Source organism: Sitophilus oryzae, unplaced genomic scaffold (genome assembly GCF_002938485.1).
Source record: "Sitophilus oryzae breed Bouriz unplaced genomic scaffold, Soryzae_2.0 scaffold_1518_pilon_pilon, whole genome shotgun sequence".
Taxonomy (NCBI): Eukaryota; Metazoa; Arthropoda; class Insecta; order Coleoptera; family Curculionidae; genus Sitophilus; species Sitophilus oryzae.
Genome location: NW_022146190.1, coordinates 1499755 through 1525840, shown reverse-complemented (window position 1 = coordinate 1525840; position 26086 = coordinate 1499755). Strand labels below are relative to the sequence as shown.

Sequence of the window (26086 nt, the reverse complement as noted above, 5' to 3'; positions counted from 1 at the left end):
GATATTAATTATATACTGTTAGTTTACACTTTTTTGTTTTAGCCAAGTATGGATACAGTCTTTGTAACAATATTCCATGAATATAACGAGGTTTTAACACCAGTTCTATTGGAAATGATAAGGTCTACAAATATCATAGTGCCTCCAGAAGATATGCAACAAATACTAAAAAAAGATGCTATTTATAATGCAGCAGGATTATGTGCTTTTGATTTATATGATGAGGTAATAAATTCTTTTATCAACATATACAGGGCGGTGCATCTCATTCGCCTTGGCCATGTGCACAATTTAAAATTATTTCGAATTATACAAGGTGTTTCAGAACTAAGATCCATACCAAAGTTGTATTTTTTTTTATGGAACACACCCGGTATTCTATTTAAAATTTGGGATCTTGGGTCCAAAAAGAGGCATTTATTATACTGGTTAAATATGTTCTTCTTTAAATATCTTTGTTCTTTGAGATATTTAAATATGCATGTTACAATAGAATAGATTATTAACACCCTGTGCACACATTTCTTTTTCAGGATTAATTTTTGTACTGACTTTAAAAGTAGAGAAATAAACTTTCCTGAAAAATGTTATTGCTTCCTTAAATTTATACAAGAGTGCCAAAAATTTCTGATCTATTTTAAGTATTTGGTAACTTTGGTATTTCAAATCCAACACCACTTTTTTAAACAAATCGAAGCAGATTTAAATGCTCTTTCAAACTATATTAGGGTTTCCTATACCTATCTAGCTTAGATTTTGAATAAAAAGCGATTTTTAAATAAAATGACAATCAAGATGGCTGGTGTCGTCATGGCAATTTTCTAGTGACAGTAACTATTTTTCCTCACCTACAAGAGAAAAACGTTTGGGAACCTCTGATTTAAATATTTTCTAGATGGAATTTGTACCATCTGATTTAACGTTTCAATATTTTAGCTAAAAATTTGCTAGTAATCAGTTATATTTAGTTATTATATTTTACACGATCCTTGCCAGGTACCCATATTTTTAAACAAAATTTGAGCATTCTAGGTCATTTGACATTGTGTCCTGTTTTTTGAAAACTAAAATCTGGTATTTTTAATTGGAAACTAATTCATGAATTGAATAGCAGTTGTGTTTTGATACTTTTTATATAAATTTGTCGGTTCTCGGAAGCCAAAGTGATACATCGTTTATCTAGAGGGTCGCTGGTTCAAATATGGCTTTGAGCGTGGTGTGAAATGAACGAGATTGTATTTCTTTGTAATGCAATAGACCTTATAAACTGACATAAAATAACTAAAGAATTTTTTTCTTTGCTTTACAACTTGAACTTTTCTTTAAATATTTTAGGTAGATTTTGATCAGTGGTTTTCCAATACTTTGGTACAAGAATTAAAAATCAAACATAACAATTATCGAGTGATTAGACGCCGAGTAGCTGCCTTAATTGGACGTTGGACTGGAATAAAATTATCTCGTGAATATCGTCCTGCCTTATACGAGTGCATTGTTGGATTATTACAACCTGACGAGGATATTGTAAGTTATATGCGTGTTTTATTTGAAATAATGGAGAAAAATACATTTACTTTTGACTCCACCTATAACATTCCCAGCGGCTGCAATTAACATTTTACAAGCACAATAAAGTTGTGTTCATTCCGAGTTTTAGTAGGCATAGATGGTTCTATTAACTCGCAGTACTTCCGGTAAAAGTATCAAACATTTCTTAACATTTTCCATTTTAAAATTTTTAATAATATACTTAAACGGCAAATTTAGTTTAAAAATGGTCATATTTCAAAAACCACTCAGTATAGAAATGATATTATGTTATATTTGGAATGAGAGTTTATTGGCAAATCAACTAAGTTAAAAAATATATAGCAGTCTGTAACAAACCAAAAACCTGATACAGAGCCCCCTTTTTCGGATCACTGGGTCACCTTCTAGAAATTTTCTATACCATGTGAATGAAAAAAAAACGGTGTCAGATAAGGCTTGGAAATGTGGCTCATTTTTATACTGTTTGATCAATAGACCATACAGTACATTAACATTTTGCTTCAGAAGACCACACTAGAGGAACTGTTTGAAATGACCTTTGTAATATTTTTCTCAATTTAACGTCGTATTTTTTTATTTGATTAAAATGTATTTTAATAATTCCTTTTCTAGGTAGTTAGATTAACAGCTGCGACGGCTTTGAGGTTTGCTGTTGACGATTTTGAGTTTAACTCTGAACAATTTAAGCACTATATGTTTGCGGCATTTGATTTATTATTCGAACTGTTAAAAAAAGCCAGCGAATGTGATACTAAAGTAAGTAGATTTTCAAATACATATTATATTTAGCTTATTTGACTTATTTCCAAAATAAAGATTAAATTTGTAAAATTTAAATCCATCTTTTGTTTCCTTAATAAAAAGTTTATTCTGTTCGCTATTCTTTATATAAATTTTTAATACTTGAAGTAACTCGTTTTTAATTTAAGATGTAGTTTAAAAACGTATTTTTTCTTGATTTTATCTAAATACATTTGATGTTAAATGGCAACCAATATTAGCCCCACGGCCACACAGAAAGCGTTTTTTTACGTTTTTAGCGTGAAGCGTCTTTAGCGACTAAAACAAATTAACATGATTATATAGGAGTGGCCCCATCAAAAGTGTATAGCGTTCGGCGTGTCTCGCAAAAAACACAAATGAAAATAAATCGGTTTGTTTTCTGTAGCGTCTTTAGCGCGATTTCTAAGATGAGATATCCCCGTCATAGGCAGACGTTATATTTAATAATACAATAAAAATAAATTAAATAGTATGATTTGTTTTGCATCTACTGTTCATGAAGATTCCATTAAATTCAAATATTTGAAGGGAATGTTTGAAAAAGTGTACTTTGAAATGTTGAAAAAGTAATAAATTAAAGGAATATTTTCTTACGCGTAAAAAATAGTTTTTATGCCTAAAAAGTGTTTTTTTTTCTCCGTAAAAAAAGTTTTTTTAACAGAAACAAATACTTTTTTACATGTAAAAAATATTTTTTTTTGGATAAAGTTTTTTTACCAGAAACAATAAGTTATTGACGCGTCAAAAATTAGTTTTTCCGTGTAAGAAATAGTTTTTTGAGGTTACACGTAAAAAACTATTTTTACTTGTAACAGTTTTATTTGCGTAAAATAATAAAATTAGTTTCTTACTTGTAACAAATGGTTTTTACACGTAATAATTTTATTCACTTTTACAAAATTTGTATTAAAACATCAATATTTTTTATAAACACGTGTACTGCTCACAAATACACATCGCGTCACCACGTATTTCTAAGCCGTTAACACGTTTCGTTACAACTAGCTCGTGTGTCAGGGCCATCTCGCTAGCTCGTATGAGATGGCTTTGAATTTTTACTCCCAGCGCGCGTTTACAAAGTTTCACTCCAAAAAGTTTCATAAATCATGACCTAAAATTGCGTTAGCAACTAGTAATATTTACTATTCTATTATACAATTATAATTATTTATTATATTATATTATAATTATAACAAGTAACCACAACATTACAACATATAAAATTCGTAAAATAAATGACAAATAATAATTAATATTTTTACACACACCACTGGCACTAGCAGTAGATTGTGTTTGTCTCCGAATATATGCCCTAGCCCGTCCACAATTCAATCCCAACATCTTTTATCTTCGTCTCTTCAACGCTAACGGCGCCGATCTCGACTATCCCTTTCACACAGGATTGATTGTTGGACGGGCCGGGAATCCACGAGCTTGCGATTAGGTAATTTATTTTATTTTGTCAGAAAAAATAAATATGAATTTATTTTTTAACATTGATTAAATATTTATGATAATTTTTTATGTCTATAGTCATAATGACATATTACCTTTTTGAAATGTTCTTTTTGCGTAGATAACTGCAGGTTTTCTTTTTTTTGATACATTATAATAATCTTGTTTATATTCAGCGTGAGTTTTTATAATCACCTTGTTTATATTCAGCGTGAATTAGTTCTGGGAGTTCACTGATAGATGGCTACGAGAATTTCATCGCGGGTCTTTCAAAAATTTGAATTTCTAATTAAGTGGGACAATCGCAAGAACGATAAACTTATTATGTTAATAATTCTTAACCGTTCTTGCGATTTTCCCACTTAATTAGAAATTCAAATTTTCTGTCAGTGAACTAACTCACGCTGAATAACTAGTTAATATACAATAAACAAGGGTAATAATTACTAACTTTGACATTTAAGCTATATTACTTTTCCTTGTCAGAGATTTTTCTAAATAATGGTTAATTTGAAAGTTAACTTTTATCTGTTAATTTTCAATATAGAATGTGTAATATTCAAATATATTAAACTTTCTAGAGAATTTATTTAGTAATTGAATTTAATTTGCATAATTAAGATTATATGTAGAATATATTTTTATATTTTATGGATTTTTTTAGATGCAAGTTTTGAATGTGATGGCAGTTGTACTAGAAAGGATGGGGGGAGTACTAATGCCTCATTCTGATGCCTTAGTTCAATATTTGCCACATTTGTGGAATGAATCAGAAGGCCATTATATGTTAAGAGGTGCCATTGTAGCTACTTTAGTTCAGCTTGTTAGAAGCATGGGTGGTGTTCCAGAGGTATGCAAAATATTGTTTTAAGTACAGAGCCGCGCCGCGTCGCGCTGCGGTCTAGTGGGCGACAACCTTAAAACATATTTTAATTATTACAGAATTAAAACTAGATATAAACCTATAATGATGTGATAAAAATTAGCTAGATGAAATCAAATGCTCAAAATGCTTCCTTTCCTATTAACTGCATAAAATTTTAGTCTTTTCAAAAGGATATTTTCATTTTAAAAGGCATTATGTGGAGTTCTACCAAAGTTCTACCTCGAAAAGCAGCTACAATAATTTCTCTCATGTTGACAATAGTTGGTCGAGTTTTGTAAACACTGTCTTTAACATATCCCCATAAAAAAACAGACTAGATAAAATCAAGAGCATTTAAATATTCTATATTCACCGACTAATAGAATCATGTCAATTCTCTCTGATGTAGGATAAGTTTGCATTTTCGGTAAATTTCTGAGAATTTTTTTTGTTTCAACTGACACAAAATGATAACTAGTTGTTAAAGTTGGACTAATTAGACAGTTATGATGAAGTAACGCCAGACATATTACAGCCACCTAGATTTTATCAAATAATAAGGATCTGCTCAGATCAAATCATGTAAAGGAAAATATCTAGGAAAATATTTGTTTGAGTGGTAGGCAACCCTTAATAGTATTTTGAAGAGACATTAGTTCTCCATTGAATATCGGAATAATATACTGGGTGTTCCATTTAAAATAAAAGAGTAACTTGCTTTTAAAAGTTATCAATGTTTAATATTAATTTTGTCTCACCCTATATAACTTTTTGGATCAATTTCTAATTTGTTTTAAAGTACAATAGTTAGTTTAACTACATATTAGGCTATACCGGGTAAATTCCAATTTAGGTAGCTTTTATTGTAATTTAAAATTTGTTCTTTATTTCTAGAAAATGTTAAATATGTCAAAAACCTTACATTTTAGTCATATACTTCTCTTATAAAACACACCTTTATTTTTCTCCCAGAATCCGAAAATCAATTAATATATAGGGTTACAAAAAACACAACTTTGATAAGCAACTTTTTTTGGGGACACCCTGTAGAACCCTCTATATTTTTAAAAGTGCTCTGAATCTCTACATATGCCCACAAAATTTCATTTCAAAACAAACTATCGTTCTTGTTAGATTTGTACAAGAAATGCAGGGTGAAATAATACCACGAGAGATGGTATAGTTAAATTATATTTTCGGCAAAGTATGTAACAACGACATGAACAAACGAAAAGTATCTTAATGCTTAAAAAGATTAACAACTACAACTGCTATTGAAAAAACAGCGCGGCACAGCGGCACTCGATCTTAGTTTAAATAAAAATATAGAAAGTCAATTTAGCACTTTCTTATCGAACACGTATTGCCGCTGTGTGTGTTACTGTTAAATTTAGTCACCAAGGATATTGATTATACAACAGTTCTCCTTGGAGCCTCCGCGGCGTATGAGAGGCGCCGCCCTGTATATTTACCTTAATATCAATATTAACTGAATATTTCTAATGTAGGAATTATGTCCCTTTCTGCTTCCAATTATTCAACTGGGAACAGACACAAGTCAAGGAGCTATTATCTATCTTCTTGAAGATGCGTTAGACTTATGGACAGCTGTTTTGGAATACTCTGCATCAATGACTAATGACTTAATGCAGCTCTTTAATAATATGCCAATATTATTAGGTATGGGCTTTATTTTATTTATATTTACATTAGATATGGATATATACAGTCTGGTGTAAAAATTATATTGTCTTTGAACACAAACATATTTTGCCTAGCATAATAGTATAATTTGATATAGTAACGAGTTGTTCAATAATAGAGAAGGTTGGCTGTATCGTTGGAACTGTTAAGGATTGAACTTTAGGAAAAAGACATTTGTAGGCCAAGCGAGGCCAAGATAAATTGTAAATTATTTTTAAGTTTTAAAGTTGGCCACTAGGAGAAAATATGAAAATAACTGATAATTTAAATAATTTTCAAAAAATGAAAATATCGTTTTTTTCTCTAATTTTAGGATTTATTGAATTGAGAGATTAAAATAAGTTTACATTTTGCCATTGTTCCAAAAAGTCAAGGTTCAGTTTCCAATCCGAGCGACGCGACGTTTCATATTTGAAACACCATCGTCAACTTTTTTAATTTAAATAATGATCTGGATTTTTTATTTTGCCTTTCAATACCCTTTGTAACTACAAAATAAGTTGTCATATAAAAGTTATAGCGCATCATTTGTTTTTTTTTGAGAAAATCAGCATTATTTCGAAAATTTCTGAACAACGCCTACTGGCGACCAGTTACAAAATCACTATGTTTATGCATATGGAGCAAAAACATTCAAGAGGTTGAAAATAAAAATATTTGGCCTTTCCTAGCAAAAATGGGCCAAAGAAAAAAATGCGTAATTGGTTGAAGAGTGCTTGCTCTCAGCCGACTTCCGCTATTCCTATTATTGAACCACCCTGTACATATTCAGATAAGGAAAAGGGAGAGTATTATTATAGGTGCCAGTAAAATAAACTAAGCTTAAAAACGGTTCTTTTTTTAATTAATCCAAATTTCCGTTATTTGCCACATATTTTAATATCTAATAAAATATTGTCAAGGTGTATGGCGATATCTGCCGGAAGAGTCTAAAACCACTAAGCATGTTTACCTTGACAAGAAACATGGCGATTTGAGTAGCGCGCCATATCTTAGACTTTTGGCTATCATTACTTTTTGTCACCAGACCTCCAGATTGTTGCATTTTGCTCCTACATCTTAAAAAATTACGAAATTATATATAACGATTAAGATTTTGTACTATCTTTTGATTGATACATGTATAAAATACCTTATTCAGCTTATATTTTTTAATCTGTGGTTTATTAAAATATTCTATTCCAGATTATTCAACAGAAATTCTACGCACTTGCTTATATATTAGTTTAGCTCATCTTTTATTAGCCCCAGAATTAGTTATGAGAAATCAGGGCACGCAGTTAATAACAACGTGCGCAACCTTGATGGGAGATTTAAATAACGAGGGTATTGTGATGTTAATGAGACTGGTAGAGACTTTTACGAGGACCATACCTCAATTAGGTAGCGAAACGGTAATGCCAATATTACCAAAAATATTTAGGTTGGTATAGTTTTCGTTTTATATATATATTTTTATTAATTTTACTTAAAATTTGGGTATTTTTATTGCATTTGGGTAAGTTATTTTATTAATCTCACAGGAGATTACCAGATATTAATCAAATACCAAAAAGATGACAATGGCATTTTGTGACAGAAGTATAAAATAATAATTTGTGAATTTTATAAAGAAACTGTTTACTAATCATTTTTGTAATTTTTATGTAACTTGTGAATTGTCTTAAATTATTCTGTATGATCGAAAAACGGCGTCAGCGATGGCTATGAAATGAAGATCGCTGTCATTTTATATGTAAATTTATATGGAAAATGTCTTCGATCGTCATTTCTCAGCCAACTGGACGCCATTTTTTTTCGATCATACGGTATTACAAACATATTTAAAATTAAAATATGTCAGTTGTCGTCTAACATATCATCGTGACAACAAAAAGTTAGTTATTATCGTTGTACGCGATCTGGCGCTGCTATAGCGGTTGCTAAGAACAGCCGCAAACGAAAACAGAAATAATTTTCTCTTGTCCGTAACTCTTGTCAAAGTCTTCAAAAATTATAAAATCTTTCAAAATCTAAACCGCTTTTATTGAAGAAATTCCGAAATGTGTTTAAAGCGTCCATTTTCAAAGTAATTATTGTTATCTTGTGAGTTTAGTTGTAAGTTTTATTTACTCAAATCCGGGATAATTGTGAAAAAGTGGGATTAAAAACTTAAAAAAGCTGTGCTGTGAACTGTGAACTGCAAAAACCATCGTGGATAGTGGCATAACGTGGGTTTCCAATGTTTCATAGGTATGTATTTCATACATGTCCTTATATAAAATAAAGTTTCTTGTATGCAACACACTGTATTTTATTTATAAAATTAAAAGTAAATAATTATAAATTTGAATAAATAATATTTGGCGATATAATTCCGGAAAAAGTCGAACCGTTCCGAAATTTTCAAAAGCTTTGGGTCACGACCGTTGCAAGAATAGCGCCAAATAGTGTTTACATGGTCCAGATTGTCCTTATGGGCACTTTCCAATCTATACTTGTTTCATTTATCTATGGTTATTGTCAGAAATAGTTAAACTCACGTTAAAATATTAAAATTCACAAGTTTTAATTAGATATTTTATATTACTTCAAAAACAAAAACATAATGGTACAGCGTAATGTTGATATGTAGGTCAAAAACAAAAAGTGCTGTTATATTTTTTAGTTTTCGTTGTTAGCCGTGGAAGTTTCAGTGATTTTAGTGTTGTCGGATATTTTTATTTGTGAAATAGAAATATTGCGTTTGGATTGTAAAACTAAAAGTGGAAGTTTTATTGAAATGTAAGTAAGCTTTTGTCCATTTTATATTTTACTTTTTTCATACCTACGACAAATATACATATTATATTGAAATTTTATAATTCGTTTTATTTATGAAATGTTAGAAAACAAGCCTGTAATCCTGTAATTGATATAATTGTCATGTAATATATTTCATTTAAATGTAATATATTACTTTACAATTAAAAAAATTATTAAAAATATATACAGGCATTAATTGAAGTTTTTAGTATGCGTACAAGCACGAGAGGCGCTTTATTATTTACTTCCTTTGAATAAGAAGACTAAGGATAAATAAATAAATAAATAAATGCCTTTATTGTCAAAAAATTTTTCAATTTGTGGACAAAGGTAAACTAACAAACAAAGTAAAAAAAAACAAGGTACACAAACAAACAAACAAAAGATAATACAAAACATTATACAAATAATATTGTCAGTCTTATTGTTAAAATAAACATATATAAATGTTTACAATGTCAAAAGACAAAAAAAATTAAAATAATATTCAAAAATATTTAGCCAGTTTATAGCAAAATATCAATGACCTCTAAATAAATTAATTTCGATGTCATTAGTAAATATAGCAATAGCAAACATTAGACCAGTGGTTTCAAGATCAAATTCGATTTTCAATTCAAATATAATTCATTTACGGCGTAGAAAGCCTTGTATAGTAAATAAGAGTTCAATGCTTTGCGAAATGAAAAAAATGATGTTATGGATTTGATTTCAAATGGCAGGTGATTGTGCATTTTTTTCGAGTTGTATAATATTGAACTTTTAACTAACTCTCAGCGTGGGGTAGGTAGATAAAGATCTTGCTCCGCGTTCCTGAGTGGATAAGTGTGAGCTGGCCTTTCTTGAGAAGCTGATACATGTTTACTTATTAGGCAAACGGATTCAAATATAAATAAGGAAGGAAGAGTCAATATTTTTAATTCTCTAAAAAAGCTCCGGCAATGAATTCTGCTGTTTAGTCCCAGTGAATATCGAACAGCTCTCTTCTGGAGCTTGAAAATGCGGTCAAATTGAGCCGCACAACACGTACCCCAGAATGGAAGGGCATACCTGAGATGCGACTCAAAAAGTGCATAATAAACAGTTCTAGCCACTGACAAGTTAAGCTCCTTAGAAACAGACCTTAATGCAAAACAGGCAGAGCTCAATTTTTTCGACAAAGCTTCGATATGTATGTCCCATTTAGAGAATTGTCCACAACAAGCCCCAAGAACTTTACAGATTTGACGACGTCAATGGTGGTGTTGTTAAGTACAAAAGGCTGCAACGAGTTTTTATACGACAAAGCTTTAGTTTTAGAAATGTTGAGAGTCAGGAGGTTCGAATCGCACCAAGATTTAATGGTGATTAAGTCATTTGATATAATCCTATGAAGTGCCGTGATGTCCTTGTTGCTCCAAGTGAAGCTAGTGTCGTCCGCAAAAAGACATATTTTGCCACTGATGTTTATGTTAGCAATGTCGTTAATAAAAAGAAGAAACAAAACAGGGCCTAGTACTGAGCCTTGTGGTACTCCACATTCTATTGGCTTTCTAGAAGACAACGTGGTATCCACCCTCACAAGTTGACTTCTGTTGCTCAGATACGACTTAAACTATCCGAGAGATGATCCCCTGAACCCATAGTGCTGCAGTTTATTAATTAAGATCTTATGATTAACAATCGAACGCCTTAGAAAAATCACAGAAAATTGTTGCTGTAGAATGATGGTTGTTTAGGCTGGAGTAAACTTTATTAAGGAGGGAAAACATAGCGTCATTTGTGGACTTGTTGCTTAGAAATCCAAATTGATATTCAGTAAGTATTTCGTACTTAAACAGAAAAGATACCAGCCTTCTTTTAACCAACCTTTCTATGATCTTAGATAGCGTTGGAAGGAGTGCAATTGGGCGATAGTTAGAAGCTTCATCTTTGTCTCCTCCTTTGTGCAGAGGAATGATTATTGCCGTCTTAAGACATTTTGGAAAAACACCATTTTGGAACGACATGTTTATTAAAGTTGTTAGGTGATTCAGAGTGCTTTCTGGCAGATTCGAAAACATTTTTAAAGTTAGCCCGTCGGTCCCAGAAGAGGATTTATTTTTGATGGTATTAATTGTACTCCGAAGCTCTTCAAGAACTACGGGCGAAAAAAAGAAACTGTGTAAGTTTACATTATCATTAGAGAGATAAGAAAGTGGATCATGAGGAGGACATATGGTATTAGTTAAGTTTTTCGCTACATTTACAAAGTAATCGTTAAGGTTCTCAGGTGAGGTAGAGATATTGCTAGACGAAGAAGCTTTGTTTCTCAATTCATTCACAATAGACCATGTTTTCTTAGCAACATTACCAGAATTGACTATTCTCCTATTATAATAAAGGTCCTTAGCGGCTCTTATAGTCTTATGATAAATTTTTCTGTATAGTTTTACGTAATTGTGGAAGAGACTGTCTGAGAATATTTTTAAGTGATATAATGAACGTATGTTTTTAGAAGATATGCGTAGACCTTTAGTGATCCAAGGTTTATTATGCTTATTTTTTATAGGCCTAAGAGGAAAGGATTTGAACGCTAGACTGGTTAATGTTTTTACGAAAATAGAAAATTCGGTGTCGACATCATAAGAGCTAGTATCCCAGTTGGTTGTTTTACATGTGTCTGAAGCATTCTTTTCTGAAAAAATACGGCATAATTTACGAGGGGCATTTTTGATTTTGGACTTTATCGAAAATTCAGTTAAAACTGCTTCATGATCAGAGAGACCCGAGCTAAAGACGTTGCAGGCGATGGAGTTAGGATCAAAAGAGGACACAACATAGTCTATAGTACTAGAACTGGTATTGGATATTTTGGTAGGCGAGCCTACATGCATGGCTATTCCAAAAGAATCAAAAATGGACTGAAGAAACTCCTGAGCAGCACATACACTAAGAAAGTTAATATTAGGATCACCACACAAAATTAATTTGCTTTTTAAGGACAGGGACTCAAGCAAGCTTAGTAGATTATGACAGAATAATTACACGTCAGAGTCAGGTGTTCTATAAATACAAATAATGTAAAGGTCATAAGCATTATGGTGGACAATAGAAAATTCGAATACTTTTTCAGATAGCAAATCATTGTACCTACTATATAACTATAGTTACCTCGTTAAAAGTCGTTGTTTAAAGACATTATCATAGTACCTCCATGAGAAAAATTTGTTCTATTAAATCTAGCCAATGTGGTATAATTTTTAACAAACGCAGGCTCATCAAAATTTAACCAGTGCTCAGTTATGGCAATGATATCTAATTCAAGTTCTTCTAGTAAAAGATATAATTCATCTGTTTTATGTCTTAAGGACTGAATATTAATAAGGAGTAGACCAAGCTTGCTATCGCTTAACTTTTCAGAGGGTGTTTGATCCTCTGTTCGCGTCAATTCAACTAAAAATTTTTACTCTTATTTGGGGAGCCACTGGAATAATATTTGCCATGAGTTTCCCTAATCTTTTGAAGTCGTAGAAGGCTCTCGCAGAAAAGAATGACCTGAAAGCTGAAAGATCTGCATCAACTTCAGTTGAACCAATACCATAGGCGTTGTGGAAGCGGTAGTACAACTTACGCAAGGACTCCAGGTCACTAGGTAGCCCTTCTGATGCAAGCATCAATTTGATGCTGGTACTAGTGTGTCCTTCAAAACACACACTGGATGGTTGGTCGTGAAGATAGGCAAGGAATAGCCTAAGAGATTTCAAAATGGAGGGGTCCCTCAACCTGGCCAACACGTAACGTCCATTTACCGCATCTGAGTCCTGAGACAGCCGTACTATAGGTGGGGTCATCGGGTCCATAACTGCCAAACCATCTCTCTTCGCACTTCCCTGCACAATAATTTCTGGATTTTCCATCGCCAGGGACTTGCAAGCAGCTATAGCCTCCCTGTCAGACCCAATCTTAATAGTTCTTACCTCCCTTGGCATAGTTGCCAGTGGTGGGTCAAGTAGGTGAGGTAGCTTGCGGTTCTCAATGATGTTTATTTTGAGATTTTGAGCAGGTTCAGCCGAAGAAGTTAACGAAGCTTGGTTTAAGGATGTTGAGGTTGAATCTATTATGGTTCCCGGCGGCCACATATTTATGTCCTTAAGCTGCACTAAGTGACGCCTCTTTTGCACTCCAATTTTGAAATCGGAATGGGAATTGAAAAGCATCTGATGAAATCGGTGGTTCCTAGTTTTTCTTTAACATAGTGCGCAAGTTGATTCGCTGTGTAAGGAGGTGGAATTCTGGACACCACCACATAATTCCAGTCTTCTCTTATGGCGGCCTTAGGAGGTTGCGATGAGACTATTTCGGGTGTAACTATTTTTTTTTGGCAAATCTATAAAAGCTGTACTATTTTGGTGATCTATAGGGCCCGTCTGCGTTGAAATGGATTTTTTCCGCTGCATATTATGATTTGTACAGCATATTATGTGTTATCCCTTGTAACAAGCTTTTCCAATGTGAGCGACATTTGTTTAACGCTCTTCCTAAGGTCAGCCATTTCCTTCGCCATTTCTTCCTTAGATGGGTCATGAACTTGGACTTTAACAGACCCATCATGGTTGTCCATTAAAATTGATGATAAATTGAAAGTGTCTTGCTTTATCTCATTTATAGACTTAAATAAGGATTCTTGTGTGGTATCTGATATCCTGGATATGTCATCAATTTTCTTGAGTAAAATTTTCCACTTGGAATCGTGGTCACTCAGCATGTCATACATTTCAGTTATGACTGGAAAAATGTCAATATTTTTTTTTAAACAGAATCCTAGTGCTTCGATGATTTCTGGTTGGACCTGGCATTCTTGAAGCTGTGTAATTCTATCATGAACATATTTTAATGTAGGAGAATCGCAGACAGTGCAGAAAAATCTAACGTTGTGGTACTTTTGTTGACATAGCACCTTTGTTGTTGCCTTATCCAGTCCTGTACAGGTATACAAAAACTTCTTCGACACTCCCACTACAGCGAACCTGCTTTGTCCTTTTGGATTTTTTGACAAAGTCGCACTTAAATTCAGCCATAATAATGTAAATGATTAATAATATTAAAAGTCGATGACAGCTGAATAAAAATCGGAGAGTATAAACAAGCTAAAACTCACGCACAGCGGAAACAAGTACGCCAATTATCAATTAATTTGCAAAAAACTAACACAAGTAAACAAAGTCAAGTTTAAACGAACAGTGAACTTTGAGTTGATTTCGGGTCAGGAACAAAAACAAGTCAAATCAAAACAAAACAAAACGTTCAATAACCGGCAGACAAAACGCACGATCGGTAACACAACCTTCTCGTACGACTGCTAAACTGTTACTGAACCCTACATCATAATTTAAGGAGCATATCAAAAAGGATATCAGGAAGGAGCATATCAAAAATCCTAGGTCCACCGCGATTGGCCTCAAATATGGCCGACTTAAATTCCGGTAAAAAATGTCTATACCTATGTGGCGGATTCATCTTTCCAAAAAAATCATGTATGGTTTTTTTTTAAATTCAGGTTTATAAGTGCCGTTCTAATTTTATTTAAAAAATGTAAAACTATGATGTAGGGTAGACGTGGGGTAGACTCAATAATATGTTGTTTTATTTTATGTTGTGAATAAATGTTGGTAGTTATTAAAATTGTTACAAAAATATATAATTGTAATAAAAATAGATAAGTTATAATAATTATTTATTAACACAAACATCCGATACGCTACTGAAGCAGGTAAATCAAATTGACGTATCTAAATTATTTGACATCTAATCTTTGACAAGCAGTAAATAAAAGCAAAAATGCAAGAAAAAATATACCGGGTGTTGCATCGTCGAGTGGGACATAGGAAATCTCATGTAAATTTTAATGGGGTCAATTATTGGCTTCCCTAATTATTTTAGAGAATAATTCTATTTAGGTTTATTGAAGAGCACTAAAACCCACATTCATAAGAATAACTTTAGATATTTTTGATTAGCCCGTTTACGAGTTATCGCTCATTTATTTTTAAATATTTTTCCTTTCTTTTGGCCCTGTATTTACTTATGAGCACCAGTCAAGGTAAAAGATAACTGTCAAATGAAGTTGTAATTTCAGAAATTTATCTATTTAGTGCCTTCGAATAAGAAGACTAAGGAAGGAGCATATCAAAAATCTTAGGTCCACCGCGATGGGCCTCAAATATGGCCGACTTAAATTCCGGTTTATCAGTGCCGTTCTAATTTTATTTAAAAAATGTAAAATTATGATGTAGGGTGGCGTGGGGTACACTCAATAATCTTTTTTTTATTTTACGTTGTGAATAAATGTTGGGAGTTATTAAAATTGTTATAAAAATATAAAATTCTAATAAAAATAGATAAGTTATAATAATTATTTATTAACACAAACATCCGATACGCTACTGGAGCGGGGTATCTAAATTCTTTGACATCTAATCTTCCACAAGTAGTAAATAAAAGCAAAAATACAAGAAAAAATATATAATTAGTTAATGTGAATTTCATAAATGATCGGTTTACTACACATATCTATATTATATAGTCACTTACTAGCGAAAAGTTGTTCCATTATTTCACTCGATTTTTGCCGAGATCTACCGCACGCTACACAACCAACTATTTTAGAGTATTTTTCGATAAATCGCGATAGTGTCACTGTTAATTTAAGTTCTGCCACAATTTCCATCTAGATTTACTACCTTTATACAACTATCAGTAGTAGAATAAATAATAAATAACATAAAATAAGTTCCGTAAAGACTGACAAATCCACAAAATTTCAAATCAAATTCAAATGTGTCAAATGAATCGTCAGAACAGAACTGCCAAGGATCCCCACCCTAGAGTCCTTTTGCCGCCCACCATGCATGAATACATGAATATCATTAGCTCCTTCCTTAGTCTTTTTATTCGAAGTTTACTTTCATTTCTTAACATGACAAATGAAGTTCTAAAGGGGGATGTTTTGTGTTTGAAGTTTTCGAGATACTATTGTTGAGCGTCGAAATTGTCACCACCCTGTATACCGAGTGTTCAAAATAACAAATTTGCTATTACTTTCCGTTTGAAGGTTGATTCTCACTATACATTCCGTTTCCGCCCCATATCCATTCCGTATTATCCACATTATTAAACATAACCGTGAAAACGGTACGGAATCGGATCGGATAGTGTGCATTGTCCTATTTATTTACATGATATAACATTTTATGAAAACTGAAAATAGCGGATACGGAACGTATAGTGAGCATCAATCTTGACCCGGATAAATTCCTAAAAATATTTCGGATAGATAGAGCAGATGGATTTATACGTTGTGGTTTTGTAGGAGAATATATGATAAGGAAAACTATCCCTATTTAATGTCGATGTTTTTGTGTGTGATGTCGAGGGTACTGTTATCGTCACATCAAGTTTTTACGAGAGCGATATCTGCCGTGGCACAAGAATTAAATGAAAATGACCAGGCTGTTTTAAAACAACTTTTGGACCGTCTCCTAAACAATATGCCCAATGTTTCACAATTGGATCAAAGGAAATTGTTAGGTGAGTATTTTATGTCAAAAAAATCCTATGTATATGGGTATTTCGCCACGGTAAGAAAATCTACAAAATAAAATAGTTATTTTTTTGTAAACACTGCTGCGTTAATCCAACGGAAATTACTTATTGGTTTACAGTTAGGTTTACAGGTTGCACATACAACATATACAGGTTGTTCTATTATTCGAAGCACATAGGCAGGTATAACATTACAATATTTTAACAACAAACCTTTAAATATATTTAAGAATTTAGCAAAATAAACTAACACAAGTCTGAATAAATTTGTCTCCCAATAAATCGTAATACTTCTCAGGCATTTTAATTTTACTTTTATAAATAGTGTATTAGCCGTTTATATATAAATGCAAATAAATTTTAAATTATAATAAATGTTAATATTCTAGTACTACCAATTAATATTTCATTAAACTAATATTAATTAAAATCGTTGCAGCAGTTAATAAATTTATACGCTGCTAACTTGTTTATTTTATTAATTTATTATGAGACATGTATTTGAGACATGTATCCTTCATTTTTGTGATAAAATACAGTGTTACTTTGCATTTACATTGATAATTTCATATTTATAGTTTCATAGCACCTAGCAAATTCAATTGCTGTGTGTGCTAGACACTCTAACAAATAACTAATAACTATATGAAAGAAATGAATCATAGGTGCAACAGAAAGAAAAAAACAATAAATACGCAAACTGAAACTACAACAATCGAAACAAAAAAACTCAAAAACCCAGTGTGCATAAATTTCCTGCACTAAAACAAACATAAAACAAGCACAAGTGTCCCAAATAATGAGCGGCAATTGGCGGGGATGAGAGAGGTCAGCGGATGTACATTTTATGTATATATTATATGTTACATGAATTCTAAAACTTATTTTTATTTCCATGCAAGTATTTTGTGTACCGCACTTTTATTATCAGTTATGTATTTTTTGAAAGAATATTAAATTTTTTCTGCTGGTTGATTATACGTACGTTATATGGAATTACATTAAACAATTTAGGTGCAAAATAAAGTACTGTTCTCTGTACGTGAGATCTGTGAAAACATGGAACGCTGAGAGTTTTACTACTTACCGCTCTTGTGAGGTAGTTATGATTTTGTACACTCCGTAATTCGGGTTTATTTTAAAGGTACATCACAATAGAATGAGCATATAGACATCTCAAATCTAATACCTCAGCCTCTAAAAATAGATTTTCGGTTGGATATCCATTGTTCCTTTTTAAGATTATTTTTAGTATTTTTTTCTGGCAAACTTCAAGACTTTTTATAATGTTATTAAAGCTTGATCCCCAAACAATAACACAATATCTGAGAATAGATTCCACAAGGCTATAATACAGAGTAATCAAAAGATTCTTTTCCAAAAATTCCCTCAATTGATAAAACTTATGAAACATACTTCTTTTTTCTTGAGTAAATCAATATGTTCCTTCCATCTCAAGTGCTGATCTACATTTATTCCGAAACATTTAGCATAAGAAATTCTATTTATTTTTGGACAATTTTGGCATATATTATTAACTAGACAATTTTTTGAGAATGAACCAACAAATATTTTTTTTGGGGTTGATCAACACTTGTAAGAGTGAAGGTTATGAAACTTGTTTTTTAATATTTAATGTTAATAGTCCGTCATCAAGATATTCCCGTATTTTACATAGACCTTGTTCTGCTGCTTCATAAGTCTCATCCCATGAATTTCCTGTAAAAACTATAGCGGTATCGTCTGCATATGCAATTATACTGCCACTTGTGGCCGCATCTTTTATTCCGTTGATATATATTAAAAACAATATCGGTCCTAAAGTTGTGCCTTGTGGTACTCCCGTTGTTATAGATTGAGGGTCGCTAAGTATATTTCCAATTTTTACTTTTTGTTTTCTATTACAAAGGTAGTTCCTAAAAAGTGCTAGTGGCGCGCCTCGTACACCAATATTTTCCAGTTTATTTAGCAACTTTGCATGAGAAACGGTGTCAAATGCTTTGGGAATATCTAAAAATACTGCCAAACTTTTTTTATTTGAATTGAAATTTTGCAATATTGAACTTGTCAAACAAAATATAGTATCTTGAGTACTTTTTCCGCTTCGAAAGCCATACTGTTTATCAAAAATAATATTATTAGCTTCTAAATATTTCACTAGTTTTTGTTTTATACATTTCTCAAATAGTTTTGCATTGTTACTAATCAAGGATATCGGTCTATAATTGGACATGTCTAGTGGATCTCCGCCTTTAAAAATTGGAGTGACGATAGCATATTTCCAATCCAATGGAATATTAGAAGTTGATATAGCTAAATTTATTATGTGTGCTAAAGGTTTTATGATATATAAGTGAGCCATTTTTATAAATTCCACAGATATATCATCATGTCCTGCTGATGAGCCGGTTTTTAAAGTAGAAATACATTCTACTAGTTCGGCCTCCGAAACCAGCCCTAAATAGAATGATTTTTCTATATTTGATGTATTCGGCGCACCAACTGCCAACTGTTTCTTAAAATTGGCGTTCATTTCTTTTCCAACGCTAGCAAAAAAAACATTAAATATATTGCTCAATTCATGTTTATTTTCAATATATTCTTCGTCGTAATTTCTAATTTTTGCGATAGGTGCCTTATTTTTTGTGATATTATTTGTAGCCTCATTAATTGTAGACCAGATTAATTTAATATTTTTGTCAGCTTTTTTAATTTTATTTTTATAATATTGATTTTTAGTTTCTCTAATTATTCTTGTTACCAAATTTCGATATTTCTTGTATGCATCTTGTTTTTCGGCCGAAGAGTCCCTACGTAGATCTTTTTTCATTTTGTCTCTATTAAGATCGTTGATTAGATAAACAAATTTGCCTAACGAACAAAAAAGTGCTTAACGTTTCGGAAAGTTTATCTCTTTCCGTCGTCGAAAGCAAAAAAAAATACAAAGAATAAGGAAAAAAACTATTTAAAATATTTATATGCAACTATTCGACAACACTTTAGTTCCGACGATGGAAAGAGATACGCTTTCCGAAACGTTAAACATTTTTTTGTTCCTTAGGCAAATTTGTTTATCTGTAAACCTAACTGCTGACAAGTAGTTTCCGTTGGATTAACGCACCAGTGTTTACAAAAAAAATAACTAATTTATTTTGTAGACTTTCTTGCAGTGGCGAAATACCCATATAGGATTTTTTGGAGAGATGAATCCGCCACATAGGTATAGAATTTTTTATTCCATTAATGTTTAAAAATTTGTTCTTAATTTTAAGTTTTTTTTAATAAAACTATAATATATAAATTGACAGTTTACAACTTATTTTACATGTTCTTTGCTTATCTATGTTGCATTAATACAACAGTATATTGTTTTAGAAGAAAAAAAATGACACTTTTTGTGATGGGGCTGTATGTTTGACCGAGGCACAAAAAGTCATTTTTACTCCGAATAAAACATGCTATTTTCTTTTCAAACGTTCCAAATAATATAAAAATATTTAAAAGTCATACCTTGTATATATATATATATATATATATATATATACATATATATACCAAGAAACTATGGTTACGCTCGTTGAATTCGACACTTTATGTCAGTTTAATAACATATTTTCGTACTTTTATGCTTAGGCGTAAAAGTGCTTTTCTTATATGCCTAGGCATTAAAATTACTTTTTTATATTGTCAATCACGTCGCAAAGATTAATAATTTTGCACAAAACATCCCCCTTTAGAACTTTTTCTTTAATGGCCATAAACGGGAATAAAAGACTTACCGTCTGAACAAACACTAAAGGCGCCACCGGTCATCAAATGGTCTAAAAATTGCGAAAATTTAATCATCTAATTTTGACACAAGGGGTCGCGCTTAACTTTTAATTTTAATTCAGTTTTCATTGTTTTCAAACCACATTATTAGGTTTTGTTGTATTTTGTGAATGTATAAATGTTTTCTTAGTATAAAGTTACATCATATTAATTTAAATTGTATTGCGTACATATTATGTAGTTATTGTTAGAGATAGTTAAAATATTCTAAATAAATTCACAAGTTAGAATTAGTAATTCTACAATTAGAGAATTTTTAAGAATTAGTAATTAGATAATTCTGTTTTTTGTTATATTATTTCAAAAGTAAAAACATAATGGTATACAGCGTAATTTTGATATGCAGGTTCAAAACAAAAAGTGCTGTTATATTTTTCAGTTTTTGTTGTCAGCCGCTGAAGTTTCAGTGATTTTAGTGTTGTCGGATATTTTTATTTGTGAAAAAGAAATATTGCGTTTGGATTGCAAAACTAAAAGTGGCAGTTTTATTGCAATGCAAGTAAGCGTTTGTCCATGTTATATTTTATCTTTTTCATACCTACGACAAAATATACATATATTGAAATTTTATAATTCGTTTTATTTAAAAAATGTTAGAAGACAAACCTGTAATTGACATACCTAATTGTTATGTAATATCAGGTAATATATTCCATTTAAATGTAATATATGACTTTACAATTAAAAAAATGTAAATTTAAAAAATATATTAAAAATATATTCCGGGTGCGTCTCAAAAGTGGCTCACCCCGATTACTTTTTTATTTTTTCAGATAAAAAAACGAGATTTGGTATTTTAGTATATGACATAAATTGGGATTGATTGACATATTCAATTGATTTCAGTCACTTCCGATTTCACCGGAAATTACTACAACTTTTGATTTTTAAATAGCACCCTCGATATTTTTTTTACTTTATTCGATTGAAAATGACACTCTGAATCGAATGACATATCATATGTCAACTTTTGACATATTCGCTCAAAAACAAATTGTATTTTAAATTTCAATCTAGAGTGCCATGACTGTGTTAAAAACACTAATTTTTAATCAAGGAGCCTTGGAAAAATAGATTTGATCGTCTAATGTTTTTAGTGTCTTGTTCTGGCTGGTTAAAAGATGCCCAAATCGTATTTTTAATCATATCTCAATTTTTTCAAATGGAACGAGGGTGGATCATTAGCATATTTAGAAAAACCATTTTTTTACGAATAATTTGATACCACACACATGGTATTTCGAATCAAATTGTCGTTATGAACCGCATGTTACAATTTCAAATAAACCATATGCGAAATGTCAAAAGTTGACATATGATATGTCATTCGATTCAGAGTGTCATTTTCTATCAAATAAAGTAAAAAAATACCGAGGGTGCCATTTAAAAATCAAAATTTGTAGTCATTTCCGGTGAAACCGGAAGTGACAGAAATCAATTGAATACGTCAATCAATCCCAATTTATGTCATATTCTAACATACCAAATCTCGTTTTTTTATCTGAAAAAATAAAAAAGTTATAGGGGTGAGCCACTTTTGAGACGCACCCGGTATACAGACATTAATTGAAATTTTTAGTATGCGAACTGTGCGAATAAACACGACAGATGCTTTTTATTTACTTTGATTTCTTAACAAGTTCTAAAGGGGGATGTTTTGTTTGTGACGTTTGAAAAAAATATATTTTATAAAACTTTTAGGGTTGGCATTAGCAAACTTACTAACTACTCAGTCGCCTACCATTCTACAGCGCTTCAGTGATATAATGTCCCATATATTAGAGGTTTTAAATGATATTACAAAAACCGAGGAAGATGGTTCAATAATGGATTCGTTGATTTTAATAGACGGTCAGAGCCCTAGCGATTTTGATGATGATGGTGGTTATTATGACACATATCATGATATGAGGAAGAAACAATTAATATTGAACGATCCCGTGCATACAATAGTTCTGAAAGATTATTTACAGTCTCAAGTAAGTTTATTAATACTGTTATACAATATGATCGAAAAAAAAAACGGTCAGCGATGGATATGAAATGAAGATCGCTGTCATTTTATATGTAAAATTATATGGGGCATATCATCAATGTTCATTTCCAAACCAATTGGACGCCGTTTTTTTTCGATCCTACGCTAGTTATAGAAAATGTTATCATAATTAATTATAAAGTCTCTCTAGCAAATTTCTGAAGGACGGCAATTCAGCCAATTGGGCTCTAGTAAACCCATTTGCATAGGCGAACATGCATTCCAAAAAGGAGTGCAGCGCATTACCCATTGCGCATCCCACCTGCGTCTCGCATATCGTCCCACTTAGTGCACTTATATGTTTCTGGGCGTGCGACGAGTTGATTGGCTCTAATTTGTTTCGTTGCATAAATTTGTCCCAGAATGTATGTAGTTTGTCCCAGTATCGACGCACAGCAAGCTGAACGGCGAGTAGCGCGGTGATGTGAACTGCTCCATTGTGTTTTTACCTTAAGACACTGGCTATCTAGCAAATTTAATTTTGTAAAAAAGTGGTAATGCGACCAGAGTTGCCAACACTCCAAGTTGCACTCGCTAGATTCGTATTTAAAAACCGCTAGAATCCGCTAGAAGATATTGAAACTCAAGTTTTGCTGTGTCGCCTTTTTTTGAACGTTTTGGCAAGGTTCTCGTCACGTTATGAGACTAGGGTTGCCAATTCAAAGGGTTGTGAAATTGTTATAGCTAAATTTCAGGAGGGCAAAACAAGATAAACACGGTAGCGCACCTCATTCGCCTCGGTTGATTTGTAGAATGTAGACTGAGTAAGAGGGGTGGGGGTTAATCACTGCGACCTTAAAGATCTATTGTGCCCCCCTTCCTTGAGTCATCCCACTATACTAACACTCTATAACCCATCATACCCCTGTTGTAGAGGAGACAGGGTATTTCCCATCCTCCTCTGACAACAGTTCTTCCTCCGAGGGTAAACACTCTTCCACGGTTGGAGTTTGGCCCTCCGTGCCGCCCTTCACAGTCGAGGAGCTTGCCTCCGGCTGAGGAACCCGTGAGGTGGAGGCTGGAGGATCTGTCTCCATTTTCTCCACCTCTCTTTAACTTGACTTGGTCTCTCCTTAGACCTGATACCGGTGTAGTCCAGTATCTATAATAGAGGATATGTCCCTCTTTCTCCATTGCCTCCTTGGATTTGAGGTCAATTCCTATTGTGAGGACCTGACCATGACTCTCCTCCCTCGAGTTGATGACTCACCAACTCGATCTCCTTACATTGAAGTTCTGACCTTGGATAAGGCTCAGCAGGTAGGTGGTGTCTTTCCCCTTGCCTCTCGGCAGAAAGACCGTTATGGCCGCCCCTTTAGGGATGTTTTCTCCCTTCACTGCAACCAGTTCCGACCCTTGCCAATTTTTAAGCTGAGTTGCGATTTCCACCAACCAATTCGCCGATTCCTGAGATACACAATCTATGAGAATCATGCCCACCCGAAAGTGTATCCCCGCAAAACGCAGCTGACCCACATTTTGTAGATCGTTGTGTTGCGATCCGATCGCCACTACTTCGTCCAGTATAGCCTCTTCTAGAGACGTTTGCTGGTCGGTGGTCAGAGCAACCTCTCGGAAATCCTTTGGCAGCACCGCTATTTTCATTTATTCAGCAATAGCGGCAAAGCTGGTGATACGTCCCTGCTTGTCTCCGGTTGTTGGACGGCTTTCCATCCTGGCTTTTTTCGCTCCCTGCCGAGGTGAGAGGTTCTCGCTCCCTCTCTTGCCCTTCTTGCCCTCTACAGATCCCCGTATGCAGAAGTAATGGGTAAATACAATGGGGTGCCCCCTGATGTCCCAAGGTTGAAGCCAGTAACGGCTAGTCCTCTATCTAACCACGCATCCCTTTGACCTGATCCCGCTATCTTAGGATTTAGGTTTTTGGTTAGGTTGTCTTCTCTTGATTCAGGCGATTAAACTAAGAACCCCCCACATCCTCTACCCGCGAGACATGACCACAGTCAGTAGAGGGTGCCTGGTATGACGGACAGGGGTAGCCCCGTCCGGCATCGTTATATGTCTTGGTGCAATTCCCTGGCCACGACACTACAGCCAGGGACAAGATAATTAGTGAGATGCTTCTTAGACCAAGCCAAGCACTATGGGGTTTTCCCCCAGTACCTGACCAGGAGCTTCCCCACCAACGATAAGGTCTTGCATCTCCTAGGGGAAGTCGGTTGATTATTCGAAATTTGAATATTTTATGAGAATGTTTTACTTTAGGTGCCTCAAATTAAGATATATCTTATAAAACGAAGTAGATACTTTCACTTTTTAAACAAAAATGAAGAGCTTGAAGCGCGGAAAATGCAATTTTTCGTAAAATAAGAGAGAAAACTTTACCTTTATATTTATCATTTAGCTTCAGTCTTTTAAACTCTGATTTGAGTTTGTTTTTTAATGTTTTCTTTTTATCTGCAATAAAATTTATCTATATGTTTTTAATGTACGTAATTATACGTCTCGTAATATTTCGTATGTTATACAAATTATACAGATCTATAGTAGATCTATATTATACAGATACTATATAAATAGTTCTGACTTATAACGCAATGTCAATGTAAGTCGGGAACTAATGTGAACTAAAAACCTAGTTTAAGGAACTATACCTAGGCAACTAGTTCCTCTCAAGGAAGTGAAATTCCCACCTCTAAGATATTTATGTATTTTGGTATTGGACAATCTGTAAACAAATCTCTAAATGTTATGGGTGATGCGAGAGTCAAGAGATATTATGACTCAATTTTATAAAACATATTTTTTTTAATTTATAAAACCGAGATTTTTTACTTTTAGGTAAACGAATTGAGAAATCAAATAGGTCCTCAGTATCAGCAGCTGATAAATACTTTACATGCGGATGATATGTCACAACTACAAAGTTATATTACTTTTTAGCATACCCACATTAAATTTAGTAATTTATAATAATATAGTAAGATTTGTAGTACACGATCAGATGAAAATAATTTGTAAAAAACTTATTTTGTGATTATTGTATTTTCAGTTTGGTGTACATAGTTTTTATCTGTTTTATTTCGAATCCAAGTTGCCTGTTTATAATTATTTGATTGTATTGTTATATGTATACAATATTGTTTAAAAATTAAATGCTTTAAGAGATGAAATTATTTATTCACATTTTTTTAATTGTAAAAATGGACGAGCTCCTTTGTTATTAAATTCATTTTAATCCCTATTTTAAATTATAACAAAATATAACATTAATATTTCATTAAACATTTTCTACGTATCAATAATTCTTATTGTGTCTTTTTCAGAAACTGTGAAATAATTTTAAGTTTTTATGAACATTTTGGTAATTTTATGTATAATATTGATTAAATTGTAAAAGAATTAAATTTGTATATTTATTTTATTACAGAACATGTAAAATTTTAAGTTTTGACAAATATTAATTTTATTTGAAATTGACGTACCTACCTTTTCTTCAAATTGATGAAAAGGGGATACCTACCTAATTGTATAATAAAATGGTACCAAAAGTAAAA

General features: G+C 32.6%; 1 protein-coding gene across 1 annotated transcript in view; it reads left to right on the top strand.

Annotated features, from left to right (window-relative positions):
• Positions 1-26086, top strand: part of LOC115878581 (importin-11-like) — a 35057-nt gene extending 8971 nt beyond the window's left edge. The window contains exons 8-16 of the mRNA XM_030895128.1: positions 43-225; positions 1336-1524; positions 2164-2307; positions 4454-4639; positions 6163-6334; positions 7544-7781; positions 16473-16690; positions 22238-22515; positions 25371-26086. Coding sequence (XP_030750988.1) covers positions 43-225; positions 1336-1524; positions 2164-2307; positions 4454-4639; positions 6163-6334; positions 7544-7781; positions 16473-16690; positions 22238-22515; positions 25371-25472 — 1710 coding nt within the window. The 3' untranslated portion in view covers positions 25473-26086. The remainder of the gene's footprint in view (positions 1-42; positions 226-1335; positions 1525-2163; positions 2308-4453; positions 4640-6162; positions 6335-7543; positions 7782-16472; positions 16691-22237; positions 22516-25370) is intronic.